The sequence below is a fragment of the Bactrocera tryoni genome, chromosome 4, assembly GCF_016617805.1.
Source record: "Bactrocera tryoni isolate S06 chromosome 4, CSIRO_BtryS06_freeze2, whole genome shotgun sequence".
In the NCBI taxonomy this organism is placed as follows: domain Eukaryota; kingdom Metazoa; phylum Arthropoda; class Insecta; order Diptera; family Tephritidae; genus Bactrocera; species Bactrocera tryoni.
Window position 1 is genome coordinate 30,904,917 of NC_052502.1, and position 18,569 is coordinate 30,923,485.

The following is an 18,569-nucleotide window of genomic DNA, read 5'->3' on the forward strand; positions in this document are numbered from 1 at the left end:
AGTTCAATAGACAAATTTCTCTTTGATCATCTTATAGTATATTTCAATACTTACTCATATTGTGAAGATACTATCAGAAGCATTTCTTAAATCCAGCACAATAAAGGATATGAAAATAATATAGTATTTTCTAAAAAGCAAATAAAATACCAAACTGGTAGAGATTGGAGAGCAACGACAGCCAAGGGTATGCGAGCAAATAAATTTACTTTCGAATTCGGTTCATTTCATATTTTTTACGCAGAAGATATTGAAAAAAATTAACAGCGGCAACTCTGGATTATGATATCAAGGAGTGTGTATATAAAAATATAACGACTCGAAGCCAATGTATCTTCCGTTCCATTTTTAGTGAAGAGTTCATAGCTAGTATTTATATACATATAACATATACATATATATAAAATGTATAAAACACTCAATTGCTTATATAATATACTAGATATATGTACTATATATACATAGTTCTCTTTGTTAGTAGGTGGCTTAGAATAAGACGAAGTTTCGATAGTTGTCATAGAAACATGAAATCCACGCACATACATATATAATAAGAACGCAACTGATATAATATTATTTCATTATAGTAGGAAGAATTCTTAAGCATAAAAATATGTTCGTAAGTATATATACTGTTTAAAAGATATATATAATATAGTATTGTTTAGGTAAATAGTAGTGACTTGTAGCAAATAACAAGTGCGAGAGCAAACAATTAATTACATTAGAGTAAATATTCTATTGACTTCATTCATATAGTTTGAGAGTGATAGTGAGCAAAAGCATTCATATCTTTTACATAAGAAACTTTAGTGTTGATCTTAAGTGTTGGTGTGCTTCATAGTAAACATGGAAATGTGTTTAAACCTGCTCCGCCGCTTCATCCAGCACCATCGAATGTAAGTCCATGGCGGAGCGTGTTTTACGCGGCGGTCGGGGCATCATAAACTGACTGGGGCTGGAGCCAACGAACACCGAGTTTTGCCGAGGGCGCATATTCACAGCATAACCTGCAAAGAGACAAAGGGATAAATTGAGTTTATCAAGGGAGTAAATTATATTATACTTTAAAACAATAGCACTGAAATAAAGGGTCTATAGACGCTTGCAGCATTCGAATTTAAAAGGGATGTAATTGTAAAGTGTGTATAACGACCTTTGCTGCATTTAATTTTAAACTGCACTTCGAGGCTTCTGTTGCAAGTTGCACAATAACACCAACAACAATTAAAGCATATTACGACTGTAATTTCAATGAACTGTGAACAGTGTTGTATTTACGTAATCTGCATTGGCGACATACATTGTTGCTCTGACACGTATTTTGCATTTAATCAACAACAAATAAGGAAGGGTAATGAAAAATTATAGAAGAGGAAATGAGCAGATAATCGATTTTCTGGAGTTGCTGCTACATTTCTTTATAACAGCCATCCGATATCCGGTGAAAGACTTTGAAATTCAATAAAAAGAAAAGGAAATTGCTTAAGGGCTTACATGGATTTCCTCAGGTAAAATACAGTTTTTTCAACCTTTTTTTCACATAAAAAAATTAAATATTTTATTAGAATTCTGACATTTTAAACCCCGGTCAACTGACCCTTCGTAAAAATGTGCGTTGGCAGGATAACTCCTCCAGAATGCTCTAAAAAATAAATGCATTAAAAAAATAAAATTGTTTTAGTCAAAACCTTAACATAAAACTTGGACGAGTAAAAAAACCGAAAATTAGATTTTTGGCAGACATTTTCACAACAAAATTTAATTTCAGTGAAAATTTCGCGACATTTTTTTTGTTTCAAATAGTTGTAATCGAAAAAAGATCCTTCATCCAAGTTTTTAAGAATCATATCTCAAAAACTTGTGTAAAATATCATGAAGATCGGTCGAGTATTTCTCGAGAAATTTTTTCAAACGACTTTAAAAACATAGTTTCGAGAAAAAGGCGTTTAGCTAGCCTCGAGCGCACAAATTCTCAAGGATGTATCATGGCATGGCAGCATGTCAGATCAAATCAATGCCATACAAGCTAAATGATAATTTCAAGTTTTAGTAAGAAAACCTTTTCTTTGTACATTCTAAAAAAACTTTTTCTTTGTACAGGGCTTATAACTTCTATGTAACCACCTTTACAGTGTTTCTTGATTCGAAAATATGAACTGTCGAAATTTACAAATGTTTCGATTTTTGTAAACTTCTAGACAATAATACCTTAACCCTTAATCGGGCAAGGCACAAATTTTGAATATTTTTTTGTTTTTCGGTAGCGTCAGTCGAAATAAAAATACAACTTTCTTAGATTTTATTTTTTAATTTTTTTTTTACTTTTTATTTAAGAAAATATCTTTTGTGACAGATATGTTACATTGCGTGGCAAGGGAAAATTAAATTTATGTCAAATGGTATGCACGGTAACAGTTATTATGCTTGTTGTAGCACAATGCAATTCCGCATTTTTCACACATTGTTTGGGTAACTCCTTGGCAATTAGGCATCTTGCATCTTATCCTCTTTTCCGTCCATATTGGCCAATGACCAACTTAATCAAGTCGTAAAGCTTGTGGAGGGGCGTGCTGCGCTGGTCCTTTGCGTTTTTTCGCTTGTATTTGTGGCACGAGGTATCTAGTGTTCTTGACGTTGATTTTTTGTCCGTATTTTAAAAGTGTTTCCGCGATCTGTAAGCGAAATTCTGCCGCAAGCAACAACTTTTCTGTGTTATTGGATCGATTTTTTTTTATATAGAAGCCAAGCGTTTGCCATCACTAAATCTAATAGGTGGTAAAATACTCGAACTTGCCATCTTGTACTTCGAAGTTTTATTTTATATCTTCCCATGATGGAATCAATAAGGTCTACACCACCCATATGCACGTTGTATTCACCAACAATAGACGGACGATCAATTTCAACGTACTTCTTTTGAATTTTATCGTACCTTTTTACTTTACGTTTTGGTATTTCACCAAGGAAAGTCGATGCGAGATTTACAATCTTACTATCTTTCCATGAAACTGTTGAAATGTCAATTCCTTCAGTCTGACACACGTACTCTACGGCAGATCCTCTCTCTTTTTTCATCATTTCTTTTTCGCTTGTTAGCTTACAATTCTATTCCTCCGAATTGTTCCCACACTGAATAAACCTTCATTTGCCAAGTATACGAGCAGTGGAATTGAAGTAAAATAATTGTCGAAATAAAGTTTGAAATTTTGGTTTCGTGGAATCATACGTGACAGTCTCATGACTATATTGGAAGAGGCACCCAAATCCGGCTCGTTATCCCCAACGATATTTTCTTTGCCAGTTTCCGGTTTAATTTTGTAAGCAAATCCAGTTGTCCCGCAGAGAACAAATATTTTGTAGCCCCATTTATGAGGCTTGTTTGGCAGGTAGCGTTTCAAAAGGTTTCGGGCTTTTGTGGAACATATTTGTTCATCGACGCATAGATGTTGTTCAAGAGGCACTTTTGCAAAATTCTTATTTAACTCATCCAGGATCGGGCGTATTTTGTACATTCTGTCAACATTTTTATCAGCCGACGGCAAATTTTTGCTGTTGTCGTTAAAGTGTATGTGACGTCGTAAATTTTCAAAATTTTTCAGCGGCATCGCCTCTTGTATCATGGATGTACCAATTTTGCTCCAGTGACTGGGTACATTAGGAAGTTGTACTAAGGACATCATATAAACTACTCCAATAAATTGCTGAATATCCATTTCTGATACACTAAATGGATCATTAACGTCCTTTTGGACAACAAACAAATTTGTTTCATTGGCAATAAACTTTATCAATTCTTTTGGAAATAAGTACAAGAAATATTCAATTAGCGTTTCGATAATCTTTATATCATCGGGCAATGATGTATTGCCTATAAAACGCAATTGGTGCTCTTCCAAAACTAAATTCTTTTTTTTCCCAGAGAATGTCATTGTAACGTTTTTTTGTTTTTGTGCTCTCTCTGCCAAAATGGGCGGAACATCGTTCGACGGATCTGCACACAATTCCATATTTTCATTTTCAATATCTTCTAATATATTCTCAACCACTTCATCAAAATCAGCATGTAGCAACTCTTCATTATAATTAGGATCATCCACATCATCATCATCATCGAAATCGAGTCCATTTTCACTCTCGTCAAGAATTTCTCGAATTTCACCCTTGCTCAAAGTTTTAGACATTCTGCTAAAAATATATTCGCGCTGTAAGGAAATGTGACATATATGTAACAAACAATAAATACAATATAGAAAAGACAAATGATTTTTTTTTTCGATTGCACTTAGTAAAATCACTAAATTACATGCTCACCCAATGAATTTAAACAAACAAACACGTTTTTCACATTCACAAAAACCGCTTTTCGTCACCAATTTCAGCACTTGTTGTGAAATCACCAAACATAATGCACTACACTTTTGGCACAAAAATACGTTACAATAGGGATGTCTCGCTCTATCTTATTACTTTTATACTATTCACAGTTTGTACCGGTTGTGTTACAAAAACCAATATGACTATATTAAATAAGAATGGTAAAATTACAGTTAAAAATAGGTTTTGTAACATTTCTGTCACATGACCAGGTAAAGGGTTAAGATACTCTTAGTTCGCACAGTGAACGAGTTTTAACGAATTTTAATGAACGGGTATTTTTGATACAGTTAGCATATTATTTGTTGCTGAACGATATTTCCAAATGGCAGTACTTTCATTTCTACATACACACAAAGGTGCAAGTGAAATTAGATATAAACAAATACTCTGCAGAAAACGGATATATATTATTTTATTACTAAAATAATTAACTCTGACTATGACGAATTTTCAAACTATAATTTATAGTGTCTTTCTTCTTTAGCTGCTGCTGCGAGGTGGTACTTTTTTCTGTTTCCATGCATCTCTGAGCCAAGCGCTGTTTTTGCTCAACCATAAGTTTTTCCATGATGATCACTTGCTCCAACGGAATTCTTGATAAGATCTGCGAGCTTATTTTGTGCATTAAACGGTGATAGGATTTTTTCGTAGTGCGCTCTTTGGTATTTGCAGTGTGGACTTCATTCCCGTAGTTTTCTATGGTTCGTAACTCAAGTGATGTACTTGTTATATTCTTGTTGTTTTTCAGCGTGGTTTTCATTTCGGAGAATTCCTGTTTTGCGTTTTTATCCCCTCCTGTGATCTTATCGGATTTTAGGCGCTTTTTCAGTGGAGAAACAGAGTAATGGCTCAAAACACGTGCAGCCGCAGCGGCTCCGGCTGGTGAAGCAGATGCTGGTTTATATTTTCTCCTGTAATCAGACTGCCGTTTAGTCACCTTTCCGTCTTCATTGATATAATTTCCGAATTTTTGTAAAATAGATTCATTGTCACATTTTTTCGATTGTTGAACACCCATTTTTCTTAGATTTTGTTTAAGATGAGATATTAGCAATATTAGCTATTAAAAGTTTGCGCTACTGCTCGAGAGTTGTGAACTAAAGTGATCTGCAGGTTGAACTGTTTAAAATCTTCTCTATCTCGCACCTTTTTATACCTTATGCAGGTAACTAACCAACTTACAATCTTCGTTAAGAAATCGTTAATTAAGGTGGGCATGAGATACGAATATCGCAGGCAGCTCACCAAACATGTGATAAATGCAGGTAGAACACATATCATTTACTTGTCTATGTAATTACCTTGTATTAAAGTGTTTCTTTCCTGTACAGGTGACTTTTGCTAAAAATATTTCGATTTTAATTATCTATGCATTATTCCGTTAGATTTTCTTTACAATTAAATGTGTACTTATGTTTTTAAGGTAATCTTTATTAATTTCACATATTCTCTTTTTATTTCCAGATCTTTAATATTTTGCGTGCCTACACATATATTGCTAAAGCAGCAAACGTAGCTGAGAACAAAGAAAATAACGACTTCCATAATTTCTGGCATATGCTCTCATATGATTTTTGCATTAAAATGAAAATGATTACAATGGAACAACAGTGCTTATGTGAAAAATTGGTCGAAAATAGACAGAAATATTCGTGAATAAACCGGTGTAAAGTGATGTGTATTTGTTTGTGAATGATAAATCATGTGGCAAAGACTGAATATGGTGCAATGTTGAGGAAATGATATGACTTGAGGTAATGAACTTTTAATTAATTGAAATATTTAAAATTATTTTATATTCTATATTATAATTAAATTTTCAATACTAAACTGAATCTATATAATTTGTTTACAAAATAATAGTAGTGAACTCTTAAAAATAGAAGTCATGCAATTATTTGTAATGTAGCAATGTAGGAAAAAATATATATAGATATTAATATATATTTTGACATATTTCCATAGTATATACCTTAAAATATACAGATCCGGAGGTTTGAAAACATTTCGTGCAGTAGTTTTCTCCAAAAAATTTCGAAAAATCGACTTTATTTATTTAAATTTTCAAATGTTTGCAGAAAATAATTAAAGAACAAGAAAAAAAGTTAACTTCGGTTGCATCGAGATTATAGTACCCTTCCCAAATACAAAAGATTCTTTACAAGAACTTGAGTTTGATGGATCAGTTTTTATAGGAGCTATATGTTATAGTAGCCCGAAATCGCCGGATCCGACAAATGGGCAGCTTTTTGGAAAAAAGCACGTATTCCAAGACTTAGAATGAATTTTAAAAAAATATCGGACAAGTTCGCGTATATACAGAAGGATTGCAAACAGGCGAAAATGACGCAATCGAGTCAGCTTATCATACTGCTCATTTATGTAGATATTTTAAAGGGTTTCCCAAACTAAACTTTATCTAAAAATGGCTGGCTTGAAACCGGTTTTACACCCATTTCTCTTAAGCAAAGTTGCTCAGAATGACCCGTAGAACAGTTCCCGCACGCGCAATTTTATGGAAAAGTATAGACCCTCTCGAATGTACATGCATATAATGTATGTATATGCATCGGTATTGAGTCAATACTATTGAATATATGCAAAATGTTCAGCTCCTCATTTAACCTATATACTTAAAAACACAAATTGATTGAATTTAGAATCAATCATTAATGAAAACTATGCTTGGAGTTGCAGTTTTGAGCATTTTTTGACACCCTGAAGCAAAGAAGAAGCTTACTTTTCTCAACTCACTTCCTTTCCTCCCCTTTATCGGTTAAATATTAAATGTCTAATCCTAAAAGTAAAATTATAAGGAATGTATCGATATACTATACAGTGAACTCTTGAAAACTTGAAGACACGATAACTCGAATGTTCGGAAACTTTAACATCTTTTCTTCTCAGTGGCTATTTTAAAACTCGAACAAAATGTTTATATTATTTCATAAACGAAAACATATATTATACTACATTAGTGTATTTTATTGCATAATGAGACAAAGAATATTTTGACCTTAGCAAAAAGTGCTGAAATAATAAATTTACTGTTCAGATGAATCTGGGTAATATTGGAAACTTCTTCAAGGTAAATCATATATTTTCAGAAGGGAAAAACTGGCACCGGCAAACAAACAGCGTATCACATTTTTGGCGTGTGCCAATGCTAATAAAAGAAAAAAAATATTAAATTGCTTGTAAGTGGAAAACCAAATACTCAGAACCTAAAAACCACAATTTTCGTAAACTTAAATTTTGTTGAATGCTATTTTTATCACGGACAATCATTAGTAATAACAAAGCAGGAGTAAAAAGAACAATGCCTTAATAACTTCGCAGGTAACTAGGTAACACAATAAAGTAAAGGTAACCTTTAAGTTCTACCTACAATCTTTTTCACCTGTGAAGGTTCAATATCTTTTAAAAGACGATTTAAAACCAAAACTTTTCCCAACACTACCACAATATTTTTCGGGTATAAAAGGTTCTGTGATCTCTAGTTTTGCCATAGTCAGCTTCCGCAGTTTCTTCAAGTCACATCGTATCAAACTCAGAACAAGCTTCCTTAAAATGGGTATTCAGCATTCGAAAAAATGTGCTTCCAATGGTGAAAATAGTACAACGTTGCCGAGCCAACATAATACGGTTACTTCAATAAAACCTGATCTGACAACCACTAATCCAGTATTAACCGATGGACCTGTCTCACCTTCGCTGCGTAAACCTAAATCAAAAACCTATATTCGTGCTGAGAAGCCGACAACTTATACACCGCATCGGGCCTATACTATATGCCAGGAAAGTGCGCTTGAATCCACCTACAATGATACAGAGAATTTGGTTTCCGTAAGACCGACTACAACTCCGAAGAAACAAAAATGCAGGAGACGACCGCACAGAGAGCCCATTTCTTATCCATGGGATCGAGCGTATGCTTTATGTCAGCAGAGTGCATCTAAAAATACAAACTATAATGATGAGAATTTAACGTCAGTAAGACCCACTACAACACCGAAGAAACAAAAATCCAAAAGACGACCACATAATGAACCCATTTCGTATCCATGGGATAGAGCCTACGCATTATGCCAGGAAAGTGCATCTACACCCACGGACTACAATGCGGTGAATTTGGAATGCGAATCGAAGGTGCAGCCACATAAGAAACCTATTATATGTACTTGGGATAGAGCATTCACTATCTGCCAAAAAAATATGAAAAGGGATGAGTCTCAGAAACAGATTAGCTGTAAAACTAGAAGAACGCGCCGTGGGTCATCATTGCGCCGCCATCCTTATAATAAAACTTTGCCGACAATCGGAGAGGAGAACAAATAATTCAATTTTTTTAGGAATGATCCAGTATTTTTTAATAAAAGTGTAGAATTCAGAAATTTCTTTTAATTAATAATTTTGTTTGTAGACATTAAATATTTTTAAGAAAACAACGCTTATATTTGAACTTATACAAATACAACAGCATTGAATTAATAAAATATGTCAGTTGCAAAATAGAAATGTTTCCCATTCAATCTTATTAAGATCCAAGTAATGAGCCACACATCGCTTATTATTTTCGGTTTCCTTAACCCAGATAAATTCTGCTTTTATACTTCTAAGAATTAAAACTACATAGAAAAGCAGCGTCGGGTCTAGATATTTATGGACTTGAAGCGATAAGTGCTTGTGTGATTTTTTTTTAATTATAACTTCTGATCAAATTTTACCTGGAGTCACAAAAAACCTTTCCACTTTTTTCTTTTTCTTACCATGAAAAAGTGTAAGTCTTCGATAACTTCTAGACTTTCACTGAACGCTTTTAGCCGCTCAAATACTACTTATGTACATTATGCAGACTACCCAAAATACTTCTGCAACATTTCTAACGATTTCGTAGCTGTGATTCTGTGGAGGCATTTGAAGTCCAGAACAGATTACGATAAAACAAGTTTTCACAATATCTTGCAACTTTATTGTTTTTAACCAGGGTTCGCTTAGTAGACGGAGCAACGCCTACTTCTTCAGAATTGTTAGTCTACAGATGTCCTTGCTACTTCATTTCCCTGTACCAAATAACAGGTTTATACCTGTATAATAAAAGGGCTCTTGCACTTGATATTGGCGATTCTGCATGTACCTAAGACATTCCAATGATCTGCCTGTCAGGCTTTCCGTAATTTCATTATTTCGTAATGAAATCCGCATTTCCTGCACTTGTCCGGTACCTAAACGGATCGTGCTTTCAGCAATCTCTTCAGCTGTTTCAGTCCCCGCAAATTCGAGAACCCAGTATATATGCAGCCGCTACATCTACTGCTTTCTTGCTTCTAAAGGCATTATCTGACGTAATGCGATAGAGATTAATGTCTTAATTTCCTCCTGGCTATCGACGTACAGTATGCAAAATCCATATTCGCACACCACATATTTTATATGAATTTTGCACATAAAAAAATATTATCAATTAGGTACAAGGTGTAAAAAGGTGTATGTCATTTAAGTATAAACGTATATATATTGCATTTCATTAAACAAATTTATTTTTCTTAAAAAATTTCGTATTTTAAAGAAACTTTCATATTCGTACAATATTTAAAGTACAAAAAAATGAATGTTATATAAAAATTAATATTTTGCTGGATACGCTCTTTGTTTTAAAACTGAATGTAAGCGACATGAAATCGATTTCATCAATTTTATGGTGAGTTTTGGATATACACCCGCGAAATATTTTTAAAGCCACTTTCGTTGAGCTCAATAATGAAAGAAAAATCTATAATTTTGCTATTATTTATTATTTTTTCGAATAAATATTTAACTCAATTAATGTTATGCTTAGTTTTAGGAAAAAAAAATAAATTATGCAAGTTTTCTCAAACATAATTTAAATAAGCCGAACGAAATAATTATAAAGCCACTTTAATTATGCATTATATTTTTAGTAATTAAGAGAAAAATAAAATGTTTAATATGATGTATGACCTCTATTGTTAGCAATAACTTCTTCCAATCGTCTGGGCATAGAATTAGTTAAAGAATGGATAACGGTTTGATCAATTGCTTCCCATTTTTCAACGATGGCATTTCTTAGACATTTGGCGTTATCAAATTGTCGTCCCTTTTCGAAAACCTTGGCTGATAACACGGACCAAAGGTTTTCAATAGGGCTTAGGTCGGGACTATTTGCAGGCCAATCTAAAAATTTCATATTCCGAGCCAGCAAGAAATCAACTGTTTTCTTGGAACGATGTATCGCTGCATTGTCTTGTTGGAAAATGAATTCATTTCCAACAAATTCCTCTCCGAAATCAATAAGAACTTCATCCAGTAATTTAATGTAGTATTCCGAGTCCATTTTTGTTGTTACAAAGCAAACTGGAGTTTTTCCTCTGTAAGTTATCCCAGCCCAAACCATAAGTGATCCGCCACCAAAATTTCGTCGCTTACATTTCTGCCTAGTAGACTCTATGGGCCTCCAATGTTTTTGGAGACCATCGGGGCCATATAAATTGAATTTTTTTTCGTCAGTAAAAATAACGGTTTTCCACTCGTCGTCCCAAAAGCGATATTTTTCGGCGAAACAAAGCCTGGCCAATTTGTGTTTTTCGGTCAATGACGGTTTGGCGCATTTTTTATCATAAATACAATCTAATTCACATTTAAGTATTTGTTGTACTCGTCGTACTCCTATCTCCAAATTAACTTGCTGTTTTATTTGTCTCGCACTTACATTTTCCTGCATGATAAGTCGTTTAATGCTACGTTTTTGCCTTTCGTTCACTTTTGGAGGCCTCCCACTTCTCTTATTTTTTCCATAATTGGTCCCTACTTTTAAAAAATTTCTTACAATATCCTTCGACCTATTTAAAAGCCTTGAGATGTCTCGATTTGACAAACCCTCTTCATGATATGCAATAATTTTTCCTTTCTCTTCTTCCGTTAAAGCTTTTCCACGAGACATTCTTTATAAAATTAAATAGCTAATTAAATTACTTATGCAATAATAATTAATAACTCACATGTAGTCTTATTTGTCACAACTAAAATAAAAATGGAATCAAATAAGCGCCCTCTGGCTTTATAAATAGAGATAACGGTTCTTGTTAAATATTCACCGCCTACTGTGATTAAAATATTAAATGATTATGAAATAATTCAAACGTCATCCCGTAAATTTAAAATACAGAATCTGTGAACACTTACACCAATTTTTCTAAGAAAAATATGAAATTTGACGGTGGCTTTGTAAATATTTCGCAGGGTGTATTTTACTTGAAGCTCTTTTAAGGTCCTAAAGGTTTTTAATACCATAATTTTTTATTAAATTTTTCAACACAGAAAATTGAGTTTATGTCAAGGCTTCGAAGAAGGTATTTTGGACAGTTATCTTTGGGGTCAGTGTCCTTCCTAAACCCAATTTTTCAAAAATTTGGTGTAGATTTCATTTTAAAATGTCTATCTACTTCTTAACATTAATTATTCCACCAATAAAGTGCAAATTCCCTACTCCCGAAACACTGAAACATCCCCAAACCATCACAGATGATACACCGCATTTAAATGAAGTGTTTGCTTCCCTCCCTTCCCTCCGCCATGCACCTTTCTTTTAGTGTGACTTGAAATCTGAAAGGATAGAACCAGAGCTAAGTAAAAACCTATGCAGACCACACATCTATTACTACTAGCGACGAGAATATGAGTAATATAACGGAGAACGTTTTTTAAATAATTGCTCCTTCGTTTGACCTTTTAAATATCTCGAAGATCTGTCCAAAAATCCAGTATGAGCGGTTGAAAACAGTTTAGATACAAATGTGCTTGAACATTTAAGCGAACTTTCAAGGCTGAATCTCCAAAACCATTATAAGGAAAAATTTAAGCATTTGAAACAATATTCTAGAAATTTTATAGAATTAAATAGGACAATAAAACACAAATATTTGTTAAAGCCATTGCTAGGAATATTTACCGATAACATTACTTTAATGTTTGCACTGAAAAATGCAAATGAAATTACCTGAAATTATTTCTGAAAATCAAGAGCACACTTTTTAAATACATATCGACCTTTTTAAACACATATTTTATTTTACATACACAAAATAAATACATACAAATTTTAATTTCCTACATCGAATAACTATAACCATCTATAAATACTCTTAAGTATAGTTTTGTATATCTATGATCTATACATTTCGAGCTTGCATTCTTAATTTAACCGGTTCTGAACTACGGGCTGCAGCTTGGTTTCGGTATATTAGCTTTGGTTGGATTGAGTGGAGGAGGTTGTCTGCATTTTCCGTATTTCTTTTCGCTAGACATTCTCTAAGTTCCGACATAACGCTTGCAATGAGATTAGTTTGTTCTCTCTGTATCTGAGATAAGAAAAGTGGCCTTAGAGATCGACGTACTTCTTGGTCTAAATTTTCACCTTCAGATGCAGTCGGTAACGACACTTGGGAGCAATTCTTTCTCATTTGTTTAGCTATTTCGTAAGGCGAATAACGGTCCTGGTGTATGTTGTCGGATTTAATGATGTTCGGCTTGATTGAAGCTGCCTTCATTTCTTTCTCTAAGGCTCGTTTTGCGATGCGTAGCTCCGTCTTCTTGGTGAGTTCCTCTGAGAGTGAGCTTCGCGGAGATATTACAACCAAATCTTCAGCTTGAGATTTAATTCCAATGTCACGTTTTCTACTTATTCCAGTTAAGAGCTTATTTTTAGCAATGTGAAGTTCCAGTTTCTTTGTGAGTTCCTGTGACTTCATTTCATTCTCTTGGTTTGGACTTGACATGCGTCGCTCCATTTCCTTCGTGAGCTCCTCTGAGAGGGAGTTTCGCGGGGATATCACAGCCAAATTTTCAGCTTGGTATTTAATTTCGGTAGCTCGGTTTCTACTTATTTCAGTTAACAGTTTACTCCTAGCGTTGCTAAATTCCAGTTCCTTCGTGAGTTCCTCAGAGAGAGACCTTCGTGGGGAAATCACACTCAAATCATGCTGAGTCTGAGCTTGATATATAATTTCAGTTGTGCGTTCTTCATTCCTTCTAGAGAAGCACTTACTGTTAGCAATGTGCCGTTCTTGTTCCCTTGTGAGCTCTTCTGAGGGAGAATATCGTGGTGATATCATAGCAAAATTGAGTGATTTTCCCGTAAATTCCTTTGAAAGGGAGATTCGTTGGGTTTGAGCATGTTCCTTCAACTCTGCCATGGCTTTTTCTATATCATACACCTTTTCTTTGATATTAGCACTATAGTGCACTTCTTTCCCGTGGCTTTCTATGGTTTCAAGCTCAGGTGATTTACCAGTTATACTCTTGATATTATTCAGCGTGGGTTTAATATCAGCGAATTCTTGTAGTGTGTATTTATCCTCTCCCGTACTCGTGTCAGATTTAAGACGTGTTTTCAGCGGTGAACCATCGTAACCGCTCGAAATACGTGCACCCCCGGCTGGTGAATCAGGTTCTGGTTTATATTTTCTCTTGAAGTTGAACTGTCGTTTAATCTCCATTTCATCCTCATTGATATAACTTTCGGATTTAGGTGCAAGAGAATCATAATCACATTTTTTAAACTCCATACCACTCATTTTTCGTAGATTTTGTTTAAGGTAAGCTATTAGCGATGATTTATTAAAAGTTTGCGCTACTGCTCGAGAGTTGTGAACTAGAGAGGTCTACAGGTTGAACTGTTTAAAATCTTCGCTATCGCGCACCTTTTTATACCTTACACAGGTAGCTAACAAGCTTACAATCTTCGTTAAATAATCCTAAATTAAGCTTGGGCGTGAGGTACGAATACCGTAGGTAGCTCCCCGAGCTTACAAAGGACAAAGGCTGGTGCTAAACAGATAATTTACAAGTTTTCTTAACTTCGTCATGTCAAAGCCCCAGCCGTCTCCCTGTGTCATTGTATATTATTATTTGTTATTAATCCGTATTTTGTTTTTATTGTTTGTTTATTAATCCTTATTTTGTTTTAATTTTTTGTTTTCAACCACGTTGAAGGCTGAAGGCATCAAACACTCCATCAGTGGAGAACCTTTTTTAGTAATTTTGCAGATTCAAAATAACATTTTTATCATTTTTTTAATTATTCTATATTTTAACCTGGACTACAAAAATATGACCTCAAAGTTTTAAAACATTTCATGTCGTAACTTTATCTAAAAAATTAGGCCGTCAGACGAAAATTGTCTTTTAAATTTTCTAAATTTTTGCAGAAAATAATTTCAGAACAAGTATATACGTTAACTTCGATTGCAACGAAGCTATAGTACCCTTCACAAATACAATATATTCAGTTCAAGAAATTTATAGTCAGTTTGTATGGCAGCTATGGCCTATAGTGGTCCAAAAACGGCGATTTCAACAAATGAGCAGTTCTTTGGGTAAAAAATGACGTGTTCCAAATTTCAGAACAAAGTCTTAAAAACTGAAGGATTAGTTCGCGTATATATTATGACGAAATCGACGCAGCTCATCACATATCCTTCTGGGCTTTACAAACTTCTTGACAAATTCATATACCTTGTTCGGGGTATAATTACATTTAATTCAACCCGGTCAAATTCCACATTAAAAAGTAGTTTATTTCTTTGTACGAGATCATTTTGAACTACTGATTCAATATACTCTTAAAACCTTAAAACATAACAAACAAAATTATGCTAAACAAATATCTTTAACTACTTGATTCACGAGTTTATCTAGCGGGTTGAGTTCAGGAGACTGACAAGCATAATATCAAACTTGGAACACCTTGTTCAGTTTTTTGCTTTAATGTTATATTTTGGGTCATCTATATTGATATTGCAGTGGTATATTGCCGGGTCAAAAAAGCGAATTTACTATAATATTAAATACCTTAATGTTTGAGATGTCTGACCACAATATATTTCAAAATTAATGCATGGATCCGGACAAACGCTCTCTGGAAAATTCCATAAGATATTGACTTTCACTGTTTCTACCTTTGTGATGGCAAATTTCCGACATCGAGTTATCTGACCACAATATATTTCGGAGTTTATTTATAGATCTTGACACTCTTCCTCTGGAAAATTTTGTACAATTCTCATACTCTCTTGTTTCTTCTTTGGTTTGAATTCTGAAAATCATTGATCCGCTACGTAGATATTCTACAAACTACTTTTCCAAGCACGATTACAGTGGACGAGGGTAAAATGTTAAAGAGTACTGCGATTTATACGAAGACGTAGTTTATTGGATAAATAAGTTATTTATTTTTTGACAAATTCAAGTACATAAAAGTGGTGTCGACTAATAATTAAAATAAGAATTTAGATATAATTATCTTGTCTACTTAAGTATAACAATGATTGTTATGATATAAGCTTAATTATGACAATATATGCATAATAAAAGAGAAAAATTAAATAATAAAACCCTTTTAAAGAGAAAAAATAAGAATATGTACAGTTTGCTATGCTTATGAAACAAGTTTAAGAAATATATGTTGATAAACTGAATGACAGCATTTGGAGTTATAATTTTGCGTTAGTTTGATATTACATTATTTCTATAAATAATAACTCATACCAAATTTCGTGAAGATATGTCTTCAAATGAGGATGTTTCCCATGCAAGAATTTGATTCCGATCGTTCAGTTTGTATGACAGCTATATGCTATAGTAAGCCGATCTGAACAAGTTCTTCGGAGATTATATAATTAGCTTAGAAAATAACCTATCCCAACTTTTGTGAAGATACATTGTCAAATGTGAAAGTTTTCTATACAAGAACTTTATCCCGATCGTTCAGTTTGTATGGCAGCTATTTTTTATAGTGGTTTCATGAAAGTGTTTTGACCGGATTTACGACTAATTAGAGGGTACATTTATGTATTTGTGTTAATATTATACGAAAGGTGTTGTTTATAAATTAATTTTGTATCAAGAATAATGCCGAGATATATTACCTTTTCTTTCCACGAAACAAAACAGTTGTCCCTGAATATTCTATTCGTTTTCTACTTAACAAAACGACTTGTGTTTTCTGCGGAGTTAAAAGAATTTTCCATTTAGAGAAATAATTATACAAAACTTTAAGGGAAGAACTCAAAATAGCAAATACTGATGTAGTGTACTCATATGATTGGAGAATATCTGCAGTACATATGTGTATTGTACTACAGAGAAGTCCAACAAGCGCCTTGAGGACATCTAGCTGGTATTTTGAGATATAGGGACTGGTTACTACCAATATGAGAAACTTAGATTTTCAGAAAGCACAATTTTAATTAATTCAATCTGAAAGTCAAAAGCAGCTTCGATGTCCATAAATACTACGCCCAAAGCTTAGTTTCTTGTGAAATTGCTCCTTATAACTTTTCTTATTTTAACTTGTGGGCGAACAGTGTTAGGTTCAATTCTAAAGCCAAAGTGTTGGGTTGGAAGAATTTCATTGTCCTCAACTAAAGTGGTTAATTTTTCTTTAACAATCTTTTCCAGTAATTTACTCATCGATGAGTGTAAGCTTATAAGACAGTAAGAACAAGGGTCCCCTGATTGTTTTTCAGGTTTTTCTATGATTTAGCATTTTTCCATGTTTTAGGAAGCATTACGCAATCTTTTTTGGGTCGAGATTTTAGACAACTATTATTAATACCGTCAATGCAAGGAGACCTTTTAGCTTTGTAGGTCTTTTGTAGTAATTTCTTCAGAGTTGATGTAAAAACTATCGAAAGACCTATGAACTGTTGTGTTAAGTGGCAGGATAAAATTATCGACTTCAGGTTTAGTAGTATGATCGCTCAAATGAGCAGATGCACACTAATTCATCACATATGTATTTCATTAGCAGTACTGTAAAAGGTTGCATTATCTTCCAACTTTGGAATGTATTTCTTCTTTAAACTTTTGTTATATCCCAACAGGTGATTATTCCAGTTTTTATTGCGGGGTTTAACATTCTGCCTTTTATGCATATATTGAGTCGGCTTAACAGAACTTGATCAGCGATTTATCTGTAACTCTGTCCAACAGTGAGAAAACTTTTCAGCTTGGTATTATTAAGCAAGATAAGATCATATATCAAATTTAGTAGGGCGGGGTTATAATCCCATTTCATCCATTTTTACACTGTTGGTAGAAATTCTTATCTGAATAGAATCCATAGGTGTCCTTTAGTACTGCATTTCCCTGTACCAAATAACATCTTTATACTAAATTTATCAAATGGCAGACAGTCACTTGAAACAACCGCTAGGTCAACAAAACTATTGTACGCCGTAGCAATATGTTGCAAATATATAAAAATATATTCCTTAGCATTATGTGTTCTTATAATAGAGTGGAAAAAAAACTCCCTGCTTTCGTCATCACATTTTCTATCTTCATAAAAACTATTTTAGCTATTCAGCAATTATGTACATATCAAACATTCCCGTGCTTTTTTTTAATAATAAATTGTCAATTCTTGTTGGTTCAGACGATAGAGGGATACTTACGATATTCTGCTGATTTAAAAATAACTAATTAGAATTTGACTTTGCTTTTGAAATTTAGGACCATTAAAGCATATGATTATCAAACTAAACGAGAATACCTTAAAACAACCGTAATCTTGTTCCGCCTCACAATGAACTAGTTTTAATAATAAATCAGCTGGTATTTTTACAAACATTTTGGTGTAATTTGTGCCGGAACGAATTAACTGTTGTTAGCGATATTTCAAAATAACAGGTTCAAGCGAAATTAAAAAGATTTCGAGTTATTTTAAGTTAAAATAATTTTTCAAAATTCAAAGCTTATTCTTTAAATATTCAAACATATTTTTTTTATTAAATTATTGAAATGTATATTTTATTTTACATAAAATTTTTATCTTTCAACATCGAATAATATTTATTATTACCATAAACACTATACTACTAAGCTTAGCAGATCGGTGATCTACCATATAAGTTTCGAGCTTGCATCCTTAGTTTAGTCGGCTGTAAGCAACCGGTTGCAGCTTGAGGCCGGTTTATTAGCTTTGCCGGGATTGAGTAGAGTTTTTTTTCCTTATGTTCCACACTTCTTTTCGCTAGACATCCCTCTAATTCCGACATAACGTTTGCAGTGAGAGTAGCTTGTTCTCTGGATATTTGACATAAGAAAAGTGGTCTTAAAGAGCGACGTACTTCTTGGTCTATATTTTCACCTTCAGATGCAGTCGGTAA

The 18,569-nt window shown here is 33.6% G+C and overlaps 1 protein-coding gene across 1 annotated transcript in view; it reads right to left on the reverse strand.

The window, feature by feature from the left end:
• Positions 1-667: 667 nt before the first annotated feature.
• The window catches only part of LOC120773375, a 48,967-nt gene continuing 31,065 nt past the window's right edge, over positions 668-18,569 (reverse strand). The window contains exon 5 of the mRNA XM_040102204.1: positions 668-1,010. Within this exon, the coding sequence (XP_039958138.1) occupies positions 862-1,010 (149 nt within the window). The 3' untranslated portion in view covers positions 668-861. The remainder of the gene's footprint in view (positions 1,011-18,569) is intronic.